The 20,569-nt window shown below is 39.8% G+C and overlaps 1 protein-coding gene and 1 long non-coding RNA gene across 4 annotated transcripts in view; one reads left to right on the top strand and one right to left on the bottom strand.

The window, feature by feature from the left end:
- Window positions 1–1,340: 1,340 nt before the first annotated feature.
- Window positions 1,341–7,112, top strand: LOC127534742 (uncharacterized). The gene is made up of 2 exons (XR_007943111.1): window positions 1,341–2,399; window positions 4,751–7,112. It is a non-coding gene; the product is annotated as an uncharacterized LOC127534742 (long non-coding RNA).
- A 6,356-nt stretch (window positions 7,113–13,468) lies between these two features.
- The window catches only part of LOC110971863 (whirlin-like), a 211,107-nt gene continuing 204,006 nt past the window's right edge, over window positions 13,469–20,569 (bottom strand). For all 3 annotated transcript variants that reach the window (XM_051950658.1, XM_051950659.1, XM_051950660.1), the window contains one exon: window positions 13,469–19,453. In XM_051950658.1, the coding sequence (XP_051806618.1) occupies window positions 19,277–19,453 (177 nt within the window). In that variant the 3' untranslated portion in view covers window positions 13,469–19,276. The remainder of the gene's footprint in view (window positions 19,454–20,569) is intronic.

Genomic DNA, 20,569 nt, shown 5'->3' with positions numbered 1-20,569 from the left:
TCGATTGCTAAGACACATTTCTGGAAAGCTGCTCTCCTTTTCCCTAAACTTTAAACACAAAACCCCATTTTCAAGCTACATTCACAAAACCTCTGACTCTTCTTGCAAAACCAAACTTTCACCCCAAAACCGTTCAATCTGTGCTCAAAACGGAACTTTGCTGTCAAATCATGCCTCAAGTCAATCTAAATTAAATACTCTACTGAGCAGTCACTAAACACTACATAGAAAAAAGGAAAACACAATGCTCAGGACATGAAGCGGTAGAAATAAATGTTTATTTAGGCTAAATGCATGTTGCAAAATAAAATACCTGAGCATTTGTAACACTCCTGTGCATTTACATGTAGCACTTGTACGTAAAAAAAAAAGCACAAAAATTTACAAATGAAGTACAAAGAAAAGCAGTGCATTACTCTGCCACAGCATCATTTCTCAGTACTGGGTCAGGCCACAGGACTTCATCTACATCACAGGACACATTTTCTCTGGAAAGAAGGACCTAGTGTGTCTGATCCATCCCTAACAGAAACATCACCACATGTCAAGACCATTGATGGCAAAAGATTTTCCTGCTGCTCATAAACCTTCCACCTCCATGTAGAGAAGAATTCTTCTATAGGATTCAGAAAGGGAGAATATGGAGGCAGAAAAATCACAATGACTTGAGGGTTCATATTGAACCATTCCCAAATCAATAGTCCTCTATGAAAACTAACATTGTCTCAGGTGTATTTATGTGTATCATCAAAATCCAACTGAAAAACTCTCTTGTAGGAGATCTACATATTTAATTGCACTTGTTTATTAATAAATGGGGCACCACCTTACTTATGTAAGGAATTAATTAATTAACATTAATAAATAAAAATGAATAAAAATTTTGATCAATCTCATATCTTAAAGTCTTGAATCCTCGGTTAAATTGACCACATTCTTACACAAACACTCAAAACTGTAATTTGGTCTAAATTTAAAGTATTTATTGACTATTCTATGAAAATAATGACAAGTGAACTACACACGTGGACAAAATTGTTGGTACCCCTCAGTTAAAGAAGGAAAAACCCACAATTCTCACTGAAATCACTTGAAACTCACAAAAGTAACAATAAATAAAAATTTATTGAAAATTAAATAATCAAAATCAGCCATCACTTTTGAATTGTTGATTAACATAATTATTTAAAAAAAACAAACTAATGAAATAGGGCTGGACAAAAATGATGGTACCCATAACTTAATATTTTGTTGCACAACCTTTTGAGGCAATCACTGCAATTAAACGATTTCTGTATTTGTCAATGAGCGTTCTGCAGCTGTCAACAGGTATTTTGGCCCACTCCTCATGAGCAAACAGCTCCAGTTGTCTCAGGTTTGATGGGTGTCTTCTCCAAATGGCATGTTTCAGCTCCTTCCACATATGTTCAATGGGATTCAGATCTGGGCTCATAGAAGGCCACTTTAGAATAGTCCAACGCTTTTCTCTCAGCCATTCTTGGGTGTTTTTGGCTGTGTGTTTTGGATCGTTGTCCTGTTGGAAGACCCATGACCTGCGACTGAGACCAAGCTTTCTGACACTAGGCAGCACATTTCTCTCCAGAATGCCTTGATAGTCTTCAGATTTCATCGTACCTTGCACACTTTCAAGACACCCTGTGCCAGATGCAGCAAAGCAGCCCCAAAACATTACTGAGCCTCCTCCATGTTTCACCGTAGGGACAGTGTTCTTTTCTTCGTATGCTTGGTTTTTGAGTCTATGAACATAGAGTTGATGTGCCTTACCAAAAAGCTCCAGTTTGGTCTCATCTGTCCAAAGGACATTCTCCCAGAAGCTTTGTGGCTTGTCAACATGCATTTTTGCAAATTCCAGTCTGGCTTTTTTATGAGTTTTTTTCAGCAGTGGTGTCCTCCTTGGTCGTCTCCCATGAAGTCCACTTTGGCTCAAACAACGACGAATGGTGCGATCTGACACTGATGTACCTTGGCCTTGGAGTTCACCTTTAATTTCTTTGGAGGTTGCTCTGGGCTCTTTGGATACAATTCCAACGATCCGTCTCTTCAATTTGTCATCAATTTTCCTCTTGCGGCCACGTCCAGGGAGGTTGGCTACTGTCCCGTGGGTCTTGAACTTCTGAATAATATGAGCCACTGTTGTCACAGGAACTTCAAGCTGTTTAGAGATGGTCTTATAGCCTTTACCTTTAAGATGTTTGTCTATCATTTTTTTTCGGATGTCCTGGGACAATTCTCTCCTTCGCTTTCTGTTGTCCATGTTCAGTGTGGTACACACCTTTTCACCAAACAGCAGGGTGACTACTTGTCTCCCTTTAAATAGGCAGACTGACTGATTATGAGTTTGGAAACACCTGTGATGTCAATTAAATGACACACCTGAGGTAATCATGTCACTCTGGTCAAATAGTTTTCAGTCTTTTATAGAGGTACCATCATTTTTGTCCAGGCCTGTTTCATTAGTTTGTTTTTTTAAATAATTATGTTAATCAACAATTCAAAAGTAATGGCTGTTTTTGATTATTTAATTTTCAATAAATTTTTATTTATTGTTACTTTTGTGAGTTTCAAGTGATTTCAGTGAGAATTGTGGGTTTTTCCTTCTTTAACTGAGGGGTACCAACAATTTTGTCCACGTGTGTATATACAGTGTAGATATAATGTGTGTGTGTGCATGCAGGACTACATATGTGTGTGCACGTGCATGTGTGGAATGTGGGAGTGTGTGTGAGGTGTGTGCGTGTGTGAGAGATGTGGGAGTGTGTGTGAGAGAGAAGGAAATATGGTGAGGATTAGCCAGAGCTAACCTGACTAGATAACCGGTAATTGGGATTAAAAATTCTAATGATTTGTAAAAGAATAAACGGATTAAATGAATTAATTGACCAAGCGGTTAGTACATCACCCAGAGAATGGAATCAGAGCACACTCAGCTGGAGTTACTGAAGTGGACCGTCTTATGCTGGGACGCAGAATTCGCAGACAGATGACTTCTCACAGCGTGAAGTGATGGCTTTGCCTCTCAGACGCTGTGTGTCACGATAGCAGCGGGGAAGCGTCCTGCATACAGAGATCAGTCCGTTGACAGGAGGTCTGATCCAGCAGCTCTCCGGTGGTCACAGCTGAATGGAGCAGGGATTGGGTGGATGCCGCTTGATTTAAAAATGATATCCAAAATGGATAAAGTGTTTGTGACGTTAAAACGGTAAACGATCTGTCTATCTCTCCACCATATTTCAGTTGTGTGAAAGAGAAACACATGTTCCTAAATGTGTAGATTAATACATATGTTCATATTATGTGAATTATTTCATTCATAACTATATGTTTATGTTTAGAACATTAAACTTATATACACACGTGGACAAAATTGTTGGTACCCCTCAGTTAAAGAAGGAAAAACCCACAATTCTCACTGAAATCACTTGAAACTCACAAAAGTAACAATAAATAAAAATTTATTGAAAATTAAATAATCAAAATCAGCCATCACTTTTGAATTGTTGATTAACATAATTATTTAAAAAAAACAAACTAATGAAATAGGGCTGGACAAAAATGATGGTACCCATAACTTAATATTTTGTTGCACAACCTTTTGAGGCAATCACTGCAATTAAACGATTTCTGTATTTGTCAATGAGCGTTCTGCAGCTGTCAACAGGTATTTTGGCCCACTCCTCATGAGCAAACAGCTCCAGTTGTCTCAGGTTTGATGGGTGTCTTCTCCAAATGGCATGTTTCAGCTCCTTCCACATATGTTCAATGGGATTCAGATCTGGGCTCATAGAAGGCCACTTTAGAATAGTCCAACGCTTTTCTCTCAGCCATTCTTGGGTGTTTTTGGCTGTGTGTTTTGGATCGTTGTCCTGTTGGAAGACCCATGACCTGCGACTGAGACCAAGCTTTCTGACACTAGGCAGCACATTTCTCTCCAGAATGCCTTGATAGTCTTCAGATTTCATCGTACCTTGCACACTTTCAAGACACCCTGTGCCAGATGCAGCAAAGCAGCCCCAAAACATTACTGAGCCTCCTCCATGTTTCACCGTAGGGACAGTGTTCTTTTCTTCGTATGCTTGGTTTTTGAGTCTATGAACATAGAGTTGATGTGCCTTACCAAAAAGCTCCAGTTTGGTCTCATCTGTCCAAAGGACATTCTCCCAGAAGCTTTGTGGCTTGTCAACATGCATTTTTGCAAATTCCAGTCTCGCTTTTTTATGAGTTTTTTTCAGCAGTTGTGTCCTCCTTGGTCGTCTCCCATGAAGTCCACTTTGGCTCAAACAACGACGAATGGTGCGATCTGACACTGATGTACCTTGGCCTTGGAGTTCACCTTTAATTTCTTTGGAGGTTGCTCTGGGCTCTTTGGATACAATTCGAACGATCCGTCTCTTCAATTTGTCATCAATTTTCCTCTTGCGGCCACGTCCAGGGAGGTTGGCTACTTTCCCGTGGGTCTTGAACTTCTGAATAATATGAGCCACTGTTGTCACAGGAACTTCAAGCTGTTTAGAGATGGTCTTATAGCCTTTACCTTTAAGATGTTTGTCTATCATTTTTTTTCGGATGTCCTGGGACAATTCTCTCCTTCGCTTTCTGTTGTCCATGTTCAGTGTGGTACACACCTTTTCACCAAACAGCAGGGTGACTACTTGTCTCCCTTTAAATAGGCAGACTGACTGATTATGAGTTTGGAAACACCTGGGTGTGTCAATTAAATGACACACCTGAGTTAATCATGTCACTCTGGTCAAATAGTTTTCAATCTTTTATAGAGGTACCATCATTTTTGTCCAGGCCTGTTTCATTAGTTTGTTTTTTTAAATAATTATGTTAATCAACAATTCAAAAGTAATGGCTGTTTTTGATTATTTAATTTTCAATAAATTTTTATTTATTGTTACTTTTGTGAGTTTCAAGTGATTTCAGTGAGAATTGTGGGTTTTTCCTTCTTTAACTGAGGGGTACCAACAATTTTGTCCACGTGTGTATCACAGTGAAAATATGACAAGTCATGCATGTGGTAACAAGTAAATAAAAATTACACCTTTCAACCTAAATAGAAAGTAAATTCAGAGGTTAATAATGGAATTCATTCTAAATCATAGTATCCTGTTGAAGAAATTATTAAACATCACATTTTAATAAATCACTTCTGTGAAAGATAGAAGTGAGGTTTTCGGATATGTCAGAGATGAACCACAGTCAGTAACTTTGGTAAACCTGGAAAACAAAAATACATATCAGAAATATTAATTTGGCAAGTGTTCTTTTGTTCCAGTTCAGAAGGTGTCTCTCTCTGTTCCAGTCTCCCCTGTGCTCCTCCAAGTCATAAAAGTTTTATGGCTTGTTATCTGATCTGTGGAATGTGGAGACGTCCCCAGAGAGAATCTCCTAAAGCTGAAAAGGGATTTTAGCATGAAAGTTCATTAACAAACATCCATAGCATAAAAGTGAAAGTCATTGTCTTTCAGAAAGAAAAAGTTATTCCAGGTGTTTAAATGTTCACAGGAATTCCATCTTCCTGTGGATGAAACATACAGAAATACATTTCTTAGATTTATATCTATTGTCGTGCCTCACAAACCAGTGCTCTGGCTTATATGTACCCTCACATCATTAGCCACAAGTGTGATCAATTTTGAGTTGTTGTGTTCAACCGGTGACGCCTGAGCTTTAACTGTTGTCAAGTGGGGCCTAGTTATTTGAGATCCCAGGAGCAACCACCACCTAAATAAAAGCTTTAAGCAAACCAATGAAAAGTTAAAATGAGAAACTATATAAGTTAACCACATGATTATGCTTATGCTTGATGCAAGAATGATTTTAATAGGCTGATATATATTCTGGAAATGATGATTGCTATAGAAGAGAATGATTTAAAATAAGTTATTTGATCATGCTAAGAAAAATGATTTAAAGAAGTGATTCAGTGTAACTAAGTGAGTTTTGACTTGAAGTAATCTGTGCTGTTCTGAGCTGTGTGCAGGGCAAAAAGCAGAAGTCACCATGACACTGCAGAAAGGAGGACATTGAGGAAGTTCTGTGGCCAAATATGGTCTTGGCAACATGTCTCAAGCAATGTGTGTGTGTGTGTTAACAACGGAAGGTGGATGCTGTGTACTTGCTGGAAAAACATGATTTCTGTGTAACTGATGTATGTGTAATAGGAAGAAGGTTGTGTCTTAAACCTATGAATTAATTAATTGGGCGTACCTACTAGTTAGAATTGTGTGTGAAAATGTGTATGTGCTAAGCTGAAGTCGAGCTAGGGTATAAAACCCAGAGACACAGACACTGAGTTCGGAGTTCTCCCCCGGAGGGGAGAGATGCTGCTCGCCGGAGCTGCAAGAGATGCTGCTCGCCGGAGCTGCCGGAGAGCATTGCCAAAGTTCTGGAGAGTCGACACCGGATCTTTCGCCCAAGAGACGTGAAGACAACGCGGGACTTAGGCTCCAGAGTTCGCTGAGAACATCGTTGGAGGCAAAGTCTTTTTCTGACTTTGTTCAGCAAGCGAGGACCACACTCTGCTGAAAGGAGAGTCCTGAGAGGTCTGCAGTTGTCCAAAGAGATGAAGAGAGGCAAGCACCCATGGCATCCAGAGAGGCACAGGAGGCAGCAGCAGAGGGCTGCTCCACTCCAGGGGCTGGAGGACCCAGTGACCCACCACAGCCTGATGAGACGGGGGCTTTCCACCACCACCATCCGACTGAGAAGACAGCTCAGACGCCCGCACTTGTGTTCCAGCTGCTACTAAAGATAACTGCCAGACCAACGATTGGCTATCGGGACCTTTCCACTCCCCCTGCCTAGGAAGAACACCCTCCATCCACAAAGAAGACTTCGTACCGAGTCTACTGGTCGATCGAGTGGCTCAACTAGATGCAGGTCAAGACCGGGCGTGACAGCTTGGCCGCGCTGTCCGCTCTCTCTCCTAAATTTACTAATTAGAGAAGATTCTTAGGTACGCTCAGCTTAGTTTAATTTAGTTAAGTTAGAAATAATCAGAAATAATTAAATTGTTTAATCATGAATTAATGCTGTACCCCTGCTAATAATTGCTTAATAAAACGCTATATTGCATTTAAAGAGAAGTCTAATGAAATGATTATGATTCACCTATTCTGCATAGTGGTAAAAAGTTAAGTTGATTGTGTGCATTAAATCTAATGGTTCTTAAAGGTTACTTTAATCCAACTAGTTATTTAAACATTACCCCTGAGGTTAGTTTTCCAAACCTCTAAAACGAACCTAGGAATATCAACAAGTGCCACAGTTTTAAGAGGAAAGCTGTCGTTAACAAACGTGGTCAATAAATCAATTCTACTACTTAGGTGGGCTGCTTAGTAAGAGAGTATTTATTGGAGTAAGAGGGGTAAGACGTTTGGAAGAAGACAGTTCGGACCTAGGCGAGTATTCCTTGACACCAGCTTAATTATTCTGCTGAAACCTGTTAGGTGGAATACTAATAGGCAGATAGAATCTAACCCTTTAAACGGAGAGCTGGTCCTGATTTAACCTGAGGCAAGGGTTAAAGAAGGCTATACTGACCGACACTGTGTTTGACTTTTGCTCACCAGTGCTCACCATTATGCAACACAGGTGCATCACAATGACAATGTGTTGACAAGATGTGTCTAAACAGGTGAAAAGGGCTTATGGTTTTGCCAAGAGTGACTGATTCAATAAGTGGGTTCAGGCAACTGAGAATTTGGTTTAGACAATAGAGTTTAGTGTTTTAGCAATTGAGAAAAACTGTAAAGTACGTTTGAGTTTGATTGATTATTACACTCCCTGGCCAAAAAAAGTTGCACACTCTGATATTTTGTTGGACTGTCTTTAGCTTTGAGTATGACATTCATTCACTGTGGCATTGTTTCAATAAGCTTCTGCAATGTCACAGTGTTTATTTCTGTCCAGAGATGCATTCATTTTTCATCAAGATCTTATATTGATGATGCACATCCCAAAGATTCTCAATGGGGCTGAAGTCTGGACACTGTGGAGGCCAATCCATGTGTGAAAATGATGTCTCATGTTCCTTGAACCACTCATTCACGCTGTGAACCCCATGAATCCTGGCATCGTCATCTTGGAATATGCATGTGCCATCAGGAAAGAAAAGCTCCGTTGATAGAAAGACGTGGTCATTCAGTATATTCAGGTATCAGCTGACCTCATTCTTTGGGAACATAACGTTGGTGAACCTGATCTGACCAACCCCAGATCATAAGCCAGGTTTTGGCGCGAGCTATCACACGATTTCGGAACAAGATTTGCTTTCTAGCGTCCCGAGATTTGGATACAGACCACAGCAAAGAGCGATCGCCAAGTATGGTGGAGGTTTTCGTTCACTTCTCATCTCTAGTATATTGTGGGACACTCGTTGAGACTATCCGAGCCAGTCAGTGTGGGGAAAAAAAGCACGTTGGGGCGGACTTTGACGCGGGGGGGCAAGTTGCCCCATACTTTTCGCTAGCTAAGCTGCTAGCTGAGCTGCGAAGCTGCCTGACTGGCTAAATACTGAAGCTATGTCAAAAATTAATTTCTCCATCACTCACATGTATGAAATGACATTTGAAAACAGACCCCAGTTTGAAAAAAAAAAACGAAGTTCCCCTTTAATGAGTTGAGGTCAGACATAAAACTTTACAGGAAGAGACTGTGGCACTCAAAGTGCTTGTTATACTGGTGTCACCATGGGTTCTTATGGGTTAAATGACTACAGGAAATGTCTTCTGACATGGTTGTTTAAGAAATGAGAAGTTCCTCACTGCATCAGCTAGGGTTAAATAAGTTGTTGCCAGCTGAAATATATTGATCACTGCAGTAATTATCCAATAGAAGGTTCTTACCTATTTGCTTAGTTAAATCCAGGTGGCGACTTTTTTTTTGGCCAGGCAGTGAATTATTCTTTGAATTGAGTGATTTGCTTAAAACAGCCTTCACAGCTGAAATTAAAAATGCTGAAGTCACATCACAGAGTCCCACTGATAGTGACTAAATATTCATTACAGAAACATAAACGCTGAGTTCCTTCTTTATGCGTTGTCTGTGCTCTATTGAATCTGAGTTTCTTATGAAGTTCAGCTCCGCAGCCTGACTGGATGTGGAACATCAACATAAGCTATAGCCGAAGTTATTACTGTTCTGAAATACAACAGCTGAAGAGAAAAGTAATGCTTTTGCTGGAATTTAATTTCTGCTGTGTATAAAAACACATTAGACTTGCTATGGTTGGTGTATGTTGGACTGAATCTAAATAAATGAAGTAGGCCCATGGTAATGAGGGAACATGCCACCCACTGCAGCTGTCTCGGTCACTGATTCATTGTTTTCGCATTTAATGGAGCTCGATGCCACAGAAGATTAAGGTGACACACACAGTACAGTAGCAGTATATATTCATTGTTGGTTTGGTTCTCTCCATAAAATTTGCTGACAGCAGGAAATTATCAAAAATCACCAGACATGTCCTTTTAAAAAAAACACTCAATAAGTGCAGCAAGTTACCACCAGCACTGCTGCGACTGATAGCATCTTTCCAAGAATTAGAATTTTTGTACAATCCATTCTCTCTCTATACACCGCTTTATCCTCACTAGGGTCGCGGGGGTGCTGGAGCCTATCCCAGCTGACTCGGGTGAAGGCAGGGGACACCCTGGACAGGTCGCCAGTCTGTCGCAGGGCTACATATACAGACAAACAATCACACTCACATTCACACCTACGGACAATTTAAAGTAACCAATTAACCTCAGCATATTTTTGGACTGTGGGAGGAAGCTGGAGTGCCCGGAGAAAACCCACGCATGCACAGGGAGAACATGCAAACTCCATGCAGAAAGATCCCAGGCCGGGATTTGAACCAGGGATCTTCTTGCTGCAAGGCGAAAGTGCTAACCACTATTGTACACTTTTGTACAATCTATCAAATAAATCTAAATTCTCTACTTATTTTTTTTTTGAGTCCTTTTATATCTGAATTACCCTGGTGTTTTGTTCTCTTGTGGCTGCATGAGTCATTTGAGACCACACACCTGAAGAAAGCTTTTTAAAGAAGTAAAGAACAAAGTGTTTGTCAGCTCATTGTTAGGCTTACCAAATTTGCAACATAAAATGTCTGCTTTATTTTTAGCAGACTTTTTTTTGTTTTTTCTTCAGGAAATCCATTTGCTACAAAGCCCCTCTCACCAGAGGTTCCCCTTTAATGAAGCCAACATTAAAACTCGGTCTGGTTTAAAAGACAAACTAAAACACCTAGCTCCAGGAACAACATGTTTCTGAGCTCATATTCTGTATTTCATGGTAAAAAAAATAAACTACTTCGTTCCCACGAAATACTATTTGACTCGCACGTTATAGCTATATCGTGGCCACAATTTATTTATTTTTTTACCATGACACCAGAGGAGCTCCGTAATTTGCTGATTATTTCAGCCTTTTTTTGCCATTTCCAAAAACAATATTGCAAAATTCAATACAAACAAGAATAAGTGACTTGGAGGATATTTTCTAGTGAAACAGCTTTGATAGGCTGAAAGGGGAACATACCAGAGATGTTAGAAGTTACATCAGTTACAAATGGGTCACATATTGGTGTTTAACAACACTTTCTCACCCTTTACTGTATATACTGGTGTTCAAAGGAGGTGCATTGTCTCTGAACTTCACACGTCTAACCCTTCATTGCAGTGGCATGTTGCATTAATGACCAGCATCACATATTGAAACACAGATAAAATATGTATTGATAGCAAAGGCAAAGCTCACTAATATTAGACAGAAGCTCTCATAATTTTCCAAAATGAGCTTTTGAAACCTTTGTACAACAATTTTAGTAAACCTGACACAAAAAAGGAATGACCGCACCTCTTGGATGCTTATAAAGCTGAACGTTCTAGATGATGCATCATTACATCATCACCTACATATATTAAATCTTATCTAATGGATTCTGGAAGAAATCCTCCCACACAGGTTATTCGTGGGACAGTTACACTTTTAAGGGGAGGAGCACTGACTTTCAACACTATTTGAACACGATATTGCCAACAGTATTCGCTCACCTGCCTTGACTCGCATATGAACGTAAGTGACATCCCATTCCTAATCCACAGGGTTCAATATGACGTCGGTCCTCCCTTTGCAGCTATAACAGCTTCAACTCTTATGGGAAAGCTGTCCACAAGGTTTAGGAGTGTGTTTATGGGAATTTTTGACCATTCTTCCAGAAACGCATTTGTGAGGTCCCACACTGATGTTGGATCAGAAGGCCTGGCTCTCAGTCTCTGCTCTAATTCATCCCAAAGGTGTTCTGTTGGGTTGAGGTCAGGACTCTGTTCAGGCCAGTCAAGTTCATCCACACCAGACTCTGTCATCCTTGTCTTTATGGACCATGCTTTGTGCACTGGTGCACAGTCATGTTGGAAGAGGAAGGGGCCAGCTCCAAACTGTTCCCACAAAGTTGGGAGCATGGAATTGTCCAAAATGTCTTGGTATGCTGAAGCATTCAGAGTTCCTTTCACTGGAACTAAGGGGCCAAGCCCAGCTCCTGAAAAACAAGCCCACACCATAATCCCCCCTCCACCAAACTTTACATTTGGTACAATGCAGTCCGACAAGTATCAATCTTGTGGCAACCGCCAAACCCAGGCCCGTCCATCAGATTGCCAGATGGAGAAGCGCTATTGGTCACTCCAGAGAAGGCGTCTCCACTGCTCTAGAATCCAGTGGCGGCGTGCTTTACACCACTGCATCCCACGCTTTGCATTGCACGTGGTGCACTGTTCTTGAGCTAATCTGAAGGCCACATGAACTTTGAAGGTTTGTAGTGATTGACTCTGCAGAAAGTTGGCAACCTCTTGGCACTATGCGCCTCAGCATCCACTGACCCCGCTCCGTCAGTTTACGTGGCTGACCACTTGGTGGCTGAGTTGCTGTCATTCTCACACACTTCCACTTTCTTATAATACAGATGACAGTTGACTGTGGAATATTTAGGAGCGAGGAAATGTCACAACTGGATTTGTTGCACAGGTGGCATCCTATCACAGTTCCATGATGGAATTGACTGAGCTCCTAAGAGTGACCCATTCTTTCACAAATGTTTGTAAAAGCAGTCTGCATGCCTAGGTGCTTGATTTTATACACCTGTGGCCATGGAAGTGATTGGAACACCTGATTCTGATTATTTGGATGGGTGAGCCAATACTTTTGGCAATATAGTGTGTATCTCTATAATTCTATATGCTGCCTTTTCTATACATCCATCCATTATCTATACACTGCTTAATCCTCATTAGGGTCGCAGGGGACTGGACCTATCCCAGTTGACGTAGGGTGAAGGCAGGGGACACCTGAACAGGTCACCAGTCTATCACAGGCCTACAAACAATCACACTCACATTCAAATCTACAGACAATTTAAAATCATCAATTAACCTCAGCATGTTTTACAAATGTGGGAGGAAGATGGATAACCTGGAGAAAACCCTCGCATGTACAGGGAGAACATACAAACTTCATGCAGAAATATCCCAGGTGCAGCCTGGTTCGCGTCCTGGCCTGGAAATGGGATTATCTAGTTGCAATGCCGGGCTGCTCAGCGGCGTAGTGGTTAGCATTTTTGCCTTGCAGCAAGAAGATCCCCGGTTCGAATCCTGGGGTGGGCCTGGGGTCTTTCTGCATGGAGTTTGCATGTTCTCCCTGAGCATGCGTGGGTTTTCTCCGGGCACTCCGGCTTCCTCCCACAGTCCAAAAACATGCTGAGGTTAATTGACTACTCTAAATTGCCCGTAGGTGTGAATGCGAGTGTGATTGTTCGTCTGTGTATGTAGCCCTGCGACAGACTGGCGACCTGTCCAGGGTGTCCCCTGCCTTCGCCCGAGTCAGCTGGGATAGGCTCCAGCACCCCCCGCGACCCTAGTGAGGATAAAGCGGTATATAGAGGATGGATGGATGGATAGTTGCAATGCCACAGGGCTAAACACCGAGCCACTGTGCAGCCTCTTATTCTGTACAAGATAACATTTTTTAATGGTTTTGTATTAACATATATATATATATATATATATATATATATGTATATATATGTATATATGTGTGTATATATATATATATATATATATATTTGTATATATACTGTACGTCTACATTTCTCTAATAATCGCCTGCCTCATTGCAATGGGATTGTTTCATTGGATTACAAAAGTATAATAATAGATTCAGCCCAAAACATTTGAGAAAGCTTGTATTGCTGATTTTTTCATTTGGATTACTTGGCATATATATATATATGTGTGTGTGTATATATATATATATATATATATATATATTTGTATATATACTGTACGTCTACATTTCTCTAATAATCGCCTGTCTCATTGCAATGGGATTGTTTCATTAGATTACAAAAGTATAATAATAGATTCAGCCCAAAACATTTGAGAAAGATTGTATTGCTGATTTTTTAATTTGGATTACTTGGCATTACTGTATCACTTTGCATTATGGTTACAGTTATGAACAAAACAGATAATAAAGTACACCTTATGGAATAAACAAACACATTTCAAGGATCCTACCATATGAAAGCCATATACCGCTTACTATTTCCCTCTTTTCAGAGGTTTCCACTCAGTGATTTTACCAACACTCTGCTATTGGCAATGACAGGCTTATTTAGGTTTCTTGAGCACAGGTTGAAATCTGATAGTGAAGTAAGTTCCCGCTGTATACCACAGTAAGTAGAAACAGTTCGACTGAACTTTTGTTGAAACAGGTGCTTATATAACAAAACACTGCAATCTTTTAAAGGCTACTCCAGCTCCCCAGAATCTGTGTCTCAGAATAGGAAGATTTTTTAAAAGGCAGATGCTGAGATATCTGAAATTAAATTGCCAGTACAAAAGTGACTGTATCTCTGCCTCTATGAAGCTGTCGTTCTACAGCTCAACACACAGATGTTCCATTTTAGCTCTAGGAATAAAATTATTCAATGACTTCGAACACATATTATGGGCAAGTCAGTTGCCAGTCTACTTAGCAATAAAACTAATGCAGTCTGATAAATCAATTCTTCAGTGAATCCTCCCTTTATAAAGCTGTTTAGTTCAAACAGTTTTTTGATTCAGCTTCGTGCTTACTTCAGGGACTGCTGCTAAATTATATGGGATAATACAATGAGGCATTTCTGATTTCTAGGTCTACCCTGTCCTGTAGTCATATTAAATATGTATGTGACAATGTGCAGTGTGTTAATTTGGCTCTTTTATAGGTTGTTGTATACCCTTCTACATGGGACAAATAAATGGTCTGTGCAGTGTTTGCTACCGGAGCACAACCTCTGCCAGCTCACTGACTTCAGAAGCATGGCTAAATGTTTCACTAAGCGGATGTTTTCATTCTTATTAATATTTTGCTTTATCATTTTCAATTTTCCTTTGTAATATACACTACCTGTCAAAAATGTGGACAGACCCCCTCATTCAACGATTTTTATTTAATTATTTTATACATTGTCAGTTACTACTGAAGACATCAAAACTACAAAAGAATACATATGGAATTATGTTAGAAACAAAAAGGACTACTCTTCAGTATTAAGCTACAATGTAAAAAATAAAACAAATAAATAAAAAGAATTGAATGAGAATGTGTGCCCAAACTGTTGACTGGTAGTGCAGGTCTTATAGGGCATTGACAGCACAGTCTCTTTCTCTTGAAGCTGTCCAGGTACACTGTTTGTATCACCTCCAACACACTGACTAAAGCAAAGAATACGTTTTTGGTTTTTGCTTGCATAGCATGTGGTTGTACTGAACGCTTTCTGCCATACAGCATTTATGGTAGTCTTGATTTTGCATTGTTTTTTTCAACCTCTGAAACCTATTATCAGCCAATCAAACGCACGTTTGCTTGGACCGGCACATTCAGCAAGTGAAAAGGGGTAAATGTAAGTCTGAACCTGGTCTGAACATAATGAAAATAATTCACTTAATAATGGTAGGGTCAATTCTATCCTTACAACATATGGGAAGACAATCAAAATTACCTATATAACTGAACTCATTATATAATGCAAATAAGGTTGCTTAAAAGTTGGTGGGGACAATTTGACCCGCTTGAAAAGTTGGTAGTGTTATGTCCCTACCGTCCCTATGCAAACCTACGCCCTTACTTGACACTTAGGAGACTTCTGAAATACAAGAAGCCTTCTTATCACACCAGAGTGAGATCTGCAATCATTCTGACAAATATTTGTACTCCTGTACGTTAGAGACTGAATAACAGGTGAGTAGTACGGCTCTATCATTTGGCTGCACTGTATTATGTAGAAACCAGAGTAAGAACCTGACTCTTCCTGCTGCTTTACTGTATTAATTGCAACAGGACAGTCCAATCTGATCAGTGCTTCCTGTGCAGTAAAGGAGTTCACTGAATCATCACTGAAACTCATCAGCATTCACCACAGAGCATGATCAGGTAAGATTAATTTCAAAGAGGATTTCACTGATTCCCACTGTGTAGGCATTTGGACATGGTTTCAAACCGAGATTGGAGCATCATGTACTTCATTCAAGTTGTTGGGAGAAGACATGAAGCAAATTATGAGTGATGTGGAGCAGTAATATAATCTTGGAAATGTGTAAATGTTCTTCTATTATGCACAATTTAGTATGATGAAGTTGGGATTACATGTAGGGATTAAAAAGAATCTACAGTATATACAATCTATTACACCAGTACTGCTAAACTGCAAATATTGCTTAATACAGAGGAGATGTGCTCTTAAAGATGACTCTGATAGGATGGCCTCTGAGCAGAAGTGCTATTTCTGGTAAAGTAGCTGCTAAAGTGTAAATTTGAAGACTAAGAGTTTGATGTTTTGATTTCAGAAAGTCAGTTAATTACATCGTCAGTTTAAGTATGAAAGGCATCACTTCAGTGGATACTTTTCTTGAAAGGCATAATAATGTGACACACTGTGATTTTCTAAGTTTCATTTGCTATGATAACTGGTTGTGATGTGGGAATTGCAGGTTTCCCTTTACGTGTCCTCTATTCTAGAGCAGCGGTCTCCAACCTTTTTTGCACAATGGACCAGATTCAAACAAGACAATTTTCTACGGACTGGTAATTGCGCACATAACAAACAGGAAAAGCAGAGAGCACAGTACTCCACCAATGCTGCTCAGTCGTTGCATCATTTCCAACGGATGAAATCTTTAATAAAAAATGACCTTGTACTGAGGACAGGTGTGTGTTATGGGAATTGATGAGCCTCAGAAACACCCCCACAATGTAATCAATTGTTCCTTGTATAATTTCCGACGGATAAGTCCTGAGTCCGCAGTGGTCGATTTGTAGTAGGATCATAATTGTCAGCAGGCAGCTCATGTAGGCATAGTTACAGTGATGCCATGTCGCTATCTTGCAAGAATACAGAAATCTTTAGCAAATCTGTGGATACTGAGAGATGTTTGTTTTTTATTAATTTTAGCATATCGACAACTTCATTTAACATCAAGTGCAGGAAACAAGCACAGACGGAAGTGATGGGAAGATGATCTAGTCATAAAAAAAAGAACACCTTGCAGACTCCACCAGAAAAACAAACTGTTTTTATTCTCCCTGTGCAGCCCAGCAACAAATGGTCCACGGCCCGGTACCGGTCCACGGCCCGGTGGTTGGAGACCACTGCTCTAACATCCAACAACATGTGTTTGCTTAAACTTGTCTTTAAATTTTAACTGCTGGCCAGTCAACTGTCAGAATTTATTTTGTATGTTAAGTAACCAGGGGGAAGAAAACAAATCTGTTTTAATGGCACCTCAGATGGCCAATCAAACAGCCAGATTTCTTGTCTAATTCGCATTTGACCAAAGCTCAATGTTAAGTGAGCAAATGACAAAGGGAAGCTACTGTTAAAAAATATACACCCCCTGTCAAAAGTTTTGAGACACTTTCTCATTCAAATAAATTAGAAGCTTTCTCAAAACTTTTGACAGGGGGTGTAGCTTCAAACAGACCAAACATACTTCTGTCCAGACTAGTTTATTAGTCTCACTGATATTCAAGCTTTAATTAGCAGTTCATCTACATAAGTTAATAAGCACACCTGCTGAAGTTCACCTGGTCTCTGCCCTTTAAGAGTGAAGAACAACATTTTTAGCTTACTGCAACTGATCAGCCACTTTTATCAATGTGATAACACTGTACTCATCAAATGAATCCCTGATATCTCAGAATGTGGTGATACAAAAGAGGTAGGTTACAGTTGAAACCAGAGCTGGGTCTCTAAACTGTTATAACCGTGTGTTCCAATAATTATGTTATTATACAACTCCTTTTGCAGTTGCCTTCTGAGGGAAACCTATTTTGTGCTGGGTTACATTTGTTTGTGATGTAACACAGTAACTTTACAAAAGGTTTTATTGCTTTCCTGTCAGTCCTTTTCTGCCACCTAATCATGTATTAGATGGAGCGGTGCCAGAAAATAGAGGAGAGCTTGGAACATGTTGGAAAAGGGTTGTATTTTGAAACATATCACAATATTTTACTAAACCTAACTATTTAAGCATTTGGGTGCCTGAAACTAACCAAAAGCAAACTAAGAGTAAAACAAAACTTAAGTCAAAAAACAATGGTTCTGTATGGCATGCAAATGCTGCTTCTGTTGCTGAGGTAGCCTCTGGTTACGGCCAATTCATGCTTTCCGCATCTACATTTCTGATTTTCCTTTGTGACATTTTAGAAATCTGGTTTTTGTCATGCATTTTTTTAAATTTGTGTTTCCTCAATGGCTTTGAGAATACACCTGCGCCCAGCTTTGCTATGCAAGGTTACCATGGTTACAGTTGTCATCCATTGCGGGTTTAGTGGCATTGTCACTGTTTTGTGTCCATGCAACACTGCCTGGATTCAGACAGACTGTTGCACAATACCGTTATATTTCTATAGCCAATATCTAGAGGATGATTCAGACTGATAAGATCATGGAACTCTGACTGTAAGCAAAGATAATAAAGTGTCCACTGACTCACTGTCGCATTTGGGCTTCCTCTGAGGGTTCAGACATATGGGTTCTATAAAGCATCTTGAGAAAGTTAGAATTGTAATTGGCGCTATATAAAGAAAATTGAATTGAATTAAATGGCATTACATTAGTTTGCTTTTAAAAAGTTTTTTCCAGGACTGTCTTGTCTGCATGTTTTCATAGTTTGTCTCAGGATTTTTGGTGTGGTTCCTTATCCAATTCTCACTGAAATTATGAATTTAGTTCAGACAGAACACTACTGAAAACAGTACTGAAATGTTTTGTATTTATGGTAAAACAATGGGTCAAAGATTAATCAACACCTGAACAAAAGATGGTTTGGACTGTAGAGAAAACAGTCTCTAATCAAGAGCTACAGTGAGATTCTGTGGGCCACTGAATAATTACAAATCAATAGTTCATTCATTTATTTTTTACATTACTAGTTTTCAATTTTCCCAATAAATATAATACAGTTCATTAATATTCTTACTTTCAATATTTACTTTTTTAGTTGTCTTATTTTCATTATAAAAACATGGTTGCTAATAAATATTTTGGTGATTCTTTGACAAAGTTAACACTGGTCCAATCATAGTCATATTTCAGCTGCTTACCAGTGCAGTAATGGCTATCTGTCCAGTTTAACTCGAAATTAAGTGTAGCCAATATGGCTAAATTGTCTGCCTGTTTTCAACCTGTCTGGAAGTGTTTCTTATTCTGCTTTGCTTCATTTATCTTGGATAAATTCAGAATCAGACAGATAATTAACCCAAACAAGAGACTATGTACATCTTCAGAGTAACTCTGCCTCTCGTGATATTGTCTCAATGATGAAGAGACATACAAGATACTTGAGGAATGAATTTACCAACTGTGATAGGCTAGTAGTATTAATTGTCCTCCCGATGAAACATATGACATCCAGGGTCTGAATACTAATGGAAGAAAATTAACAAAACAAGTGACAATAGCATTTCACCAGGCATGATTTTTACAGCAAATATTAATATAATATCATTTTCTAAATTTAAATTGTGCAAATCTCTGTAGAGTGCAATCAAAAAATACCCAACACATCCTTCCACTAATCCTGTCCCTGAAATGAAATGAGGGCCATGATTACAGGACAGCATCATGTGGAATTCATATAGATCTCTCCAAGCAGTGAAACAATGTCTTTTTAAACCAATCTGCATAAAGTGCAAAGTCTTCAGACTAGAATCCTGGCTCAAACACCAGGAAGTCAATGTGGTCCTTCTCTTTGATCTTAAAGGCCTCTGCGATGATCCGCGCAGCATCTTTGTGCTCCCGACCTCTCAGAGAAATGCCGTTGACTTCCAGAATGACCTGACCCACCCTCAGCTGGCCGCAGTTATGAGCCGAGCCTCCTTTCTGTCAACAGCGATGTAGAGGAAAGGGAAGAGGAAAGGTGAAGTTAGAAAGAAAAAGGCTTTTAATGACAGATGAATGATGAGTCACCGGAAAGCAATGCAGTGTTAATATATCCCAGCAGTATAGAAAAACAATACAAGACTTTCTTTCTACTATCCTACAGTTTGATTCAAACTACGGTAGAGAGTTTTCTGCTGGTTTCAAAACCTGCACTTCTTTAGAATCTCTTCATCATTTTGTTCTTGGATGATTACTTGAGTTGTAACTGGACATTTGTTCTAAACGTTGCAGCTTTGAGGCAATGTACCAGCGGGTCGCGAGGTGGTCACATGGCAGCCGCTTTCCTGTTCAGTCCTGTGGAGGTGTCAAACCAACATGGTGGCTCAGTCGCAAACATTGTCTTATTTCGAAAACAGCTCAACGAAAAGTATTTCTGAAAACATTTGAGGTGAGAAATAAGCTGTGCAGCTGCTGAATCTTTTTTTAGTTTGTAATATTTTTTTTTTTATCAACTAAGATCAGTTGAGAACAATTTCTCATTTACAATGATGACCTGACAAGAGGCACCAGTCTGTGCTCAATTCAGTTGAATTCAATTTTATTTATATGGCGTCAATTACAGTCAGATTGTCTCAAGACGCTTTATAGAACCCATATGCCTGACCCCCAGAGCAAGCCCAAAGGCGACAGTGGCAAGGAAAACACCCAGGGGAAAAACAGGGAAAAAACCTTGAGCAGAACCCGGCTCTATATAGGGGGGACCCATCTGCCTGCTGGCCGGGCGGGTTGAGAAGGACAGAGGAGGGCAAGAGGGAGGGACGGGAGAAGAGGGAGGGGCGGGAAAGCAAGGAAAACACAACACACACCTGGATACATGCATGACAGGACACGTGACACAAACAAAGTACAAGCCAACATCGAAAACCGACTCATAGTTCACTCTCATGATGTACGGCTCTGACATTAAATATACTACATATATAGCTAGCAGTAAAATTCAAACAGTATGTAGATTAGCATAACAAGTAAACTTTCACTGAAAGTTTTGCGAGGCATCAGACCTTCATTCCCCACACCTCAATTGAGTAGGGTATGTCTGCTGGACCGGAGGATGGA

This window comes from Acanthochromis polyacanthus, chromosome 7 (genome assembly GCF_021347895.1).
Source record: "Acanthochromis polyacanthus isolate Apoly-LR-REF ecotype Palm Island chromosome 7, KAUST_Apoly_ChrSc, whole genome shotgun sequence".
Taxonomy (NCBI): Eukaryota; Metazoa; Chordata; class Actinopteri; family Pomacentridae; genus Acanthochromis; species Acanthochromis polyacanthus.
This window is presented reverse-complemented; position numbering and strand designations above follow the sequence as displayed.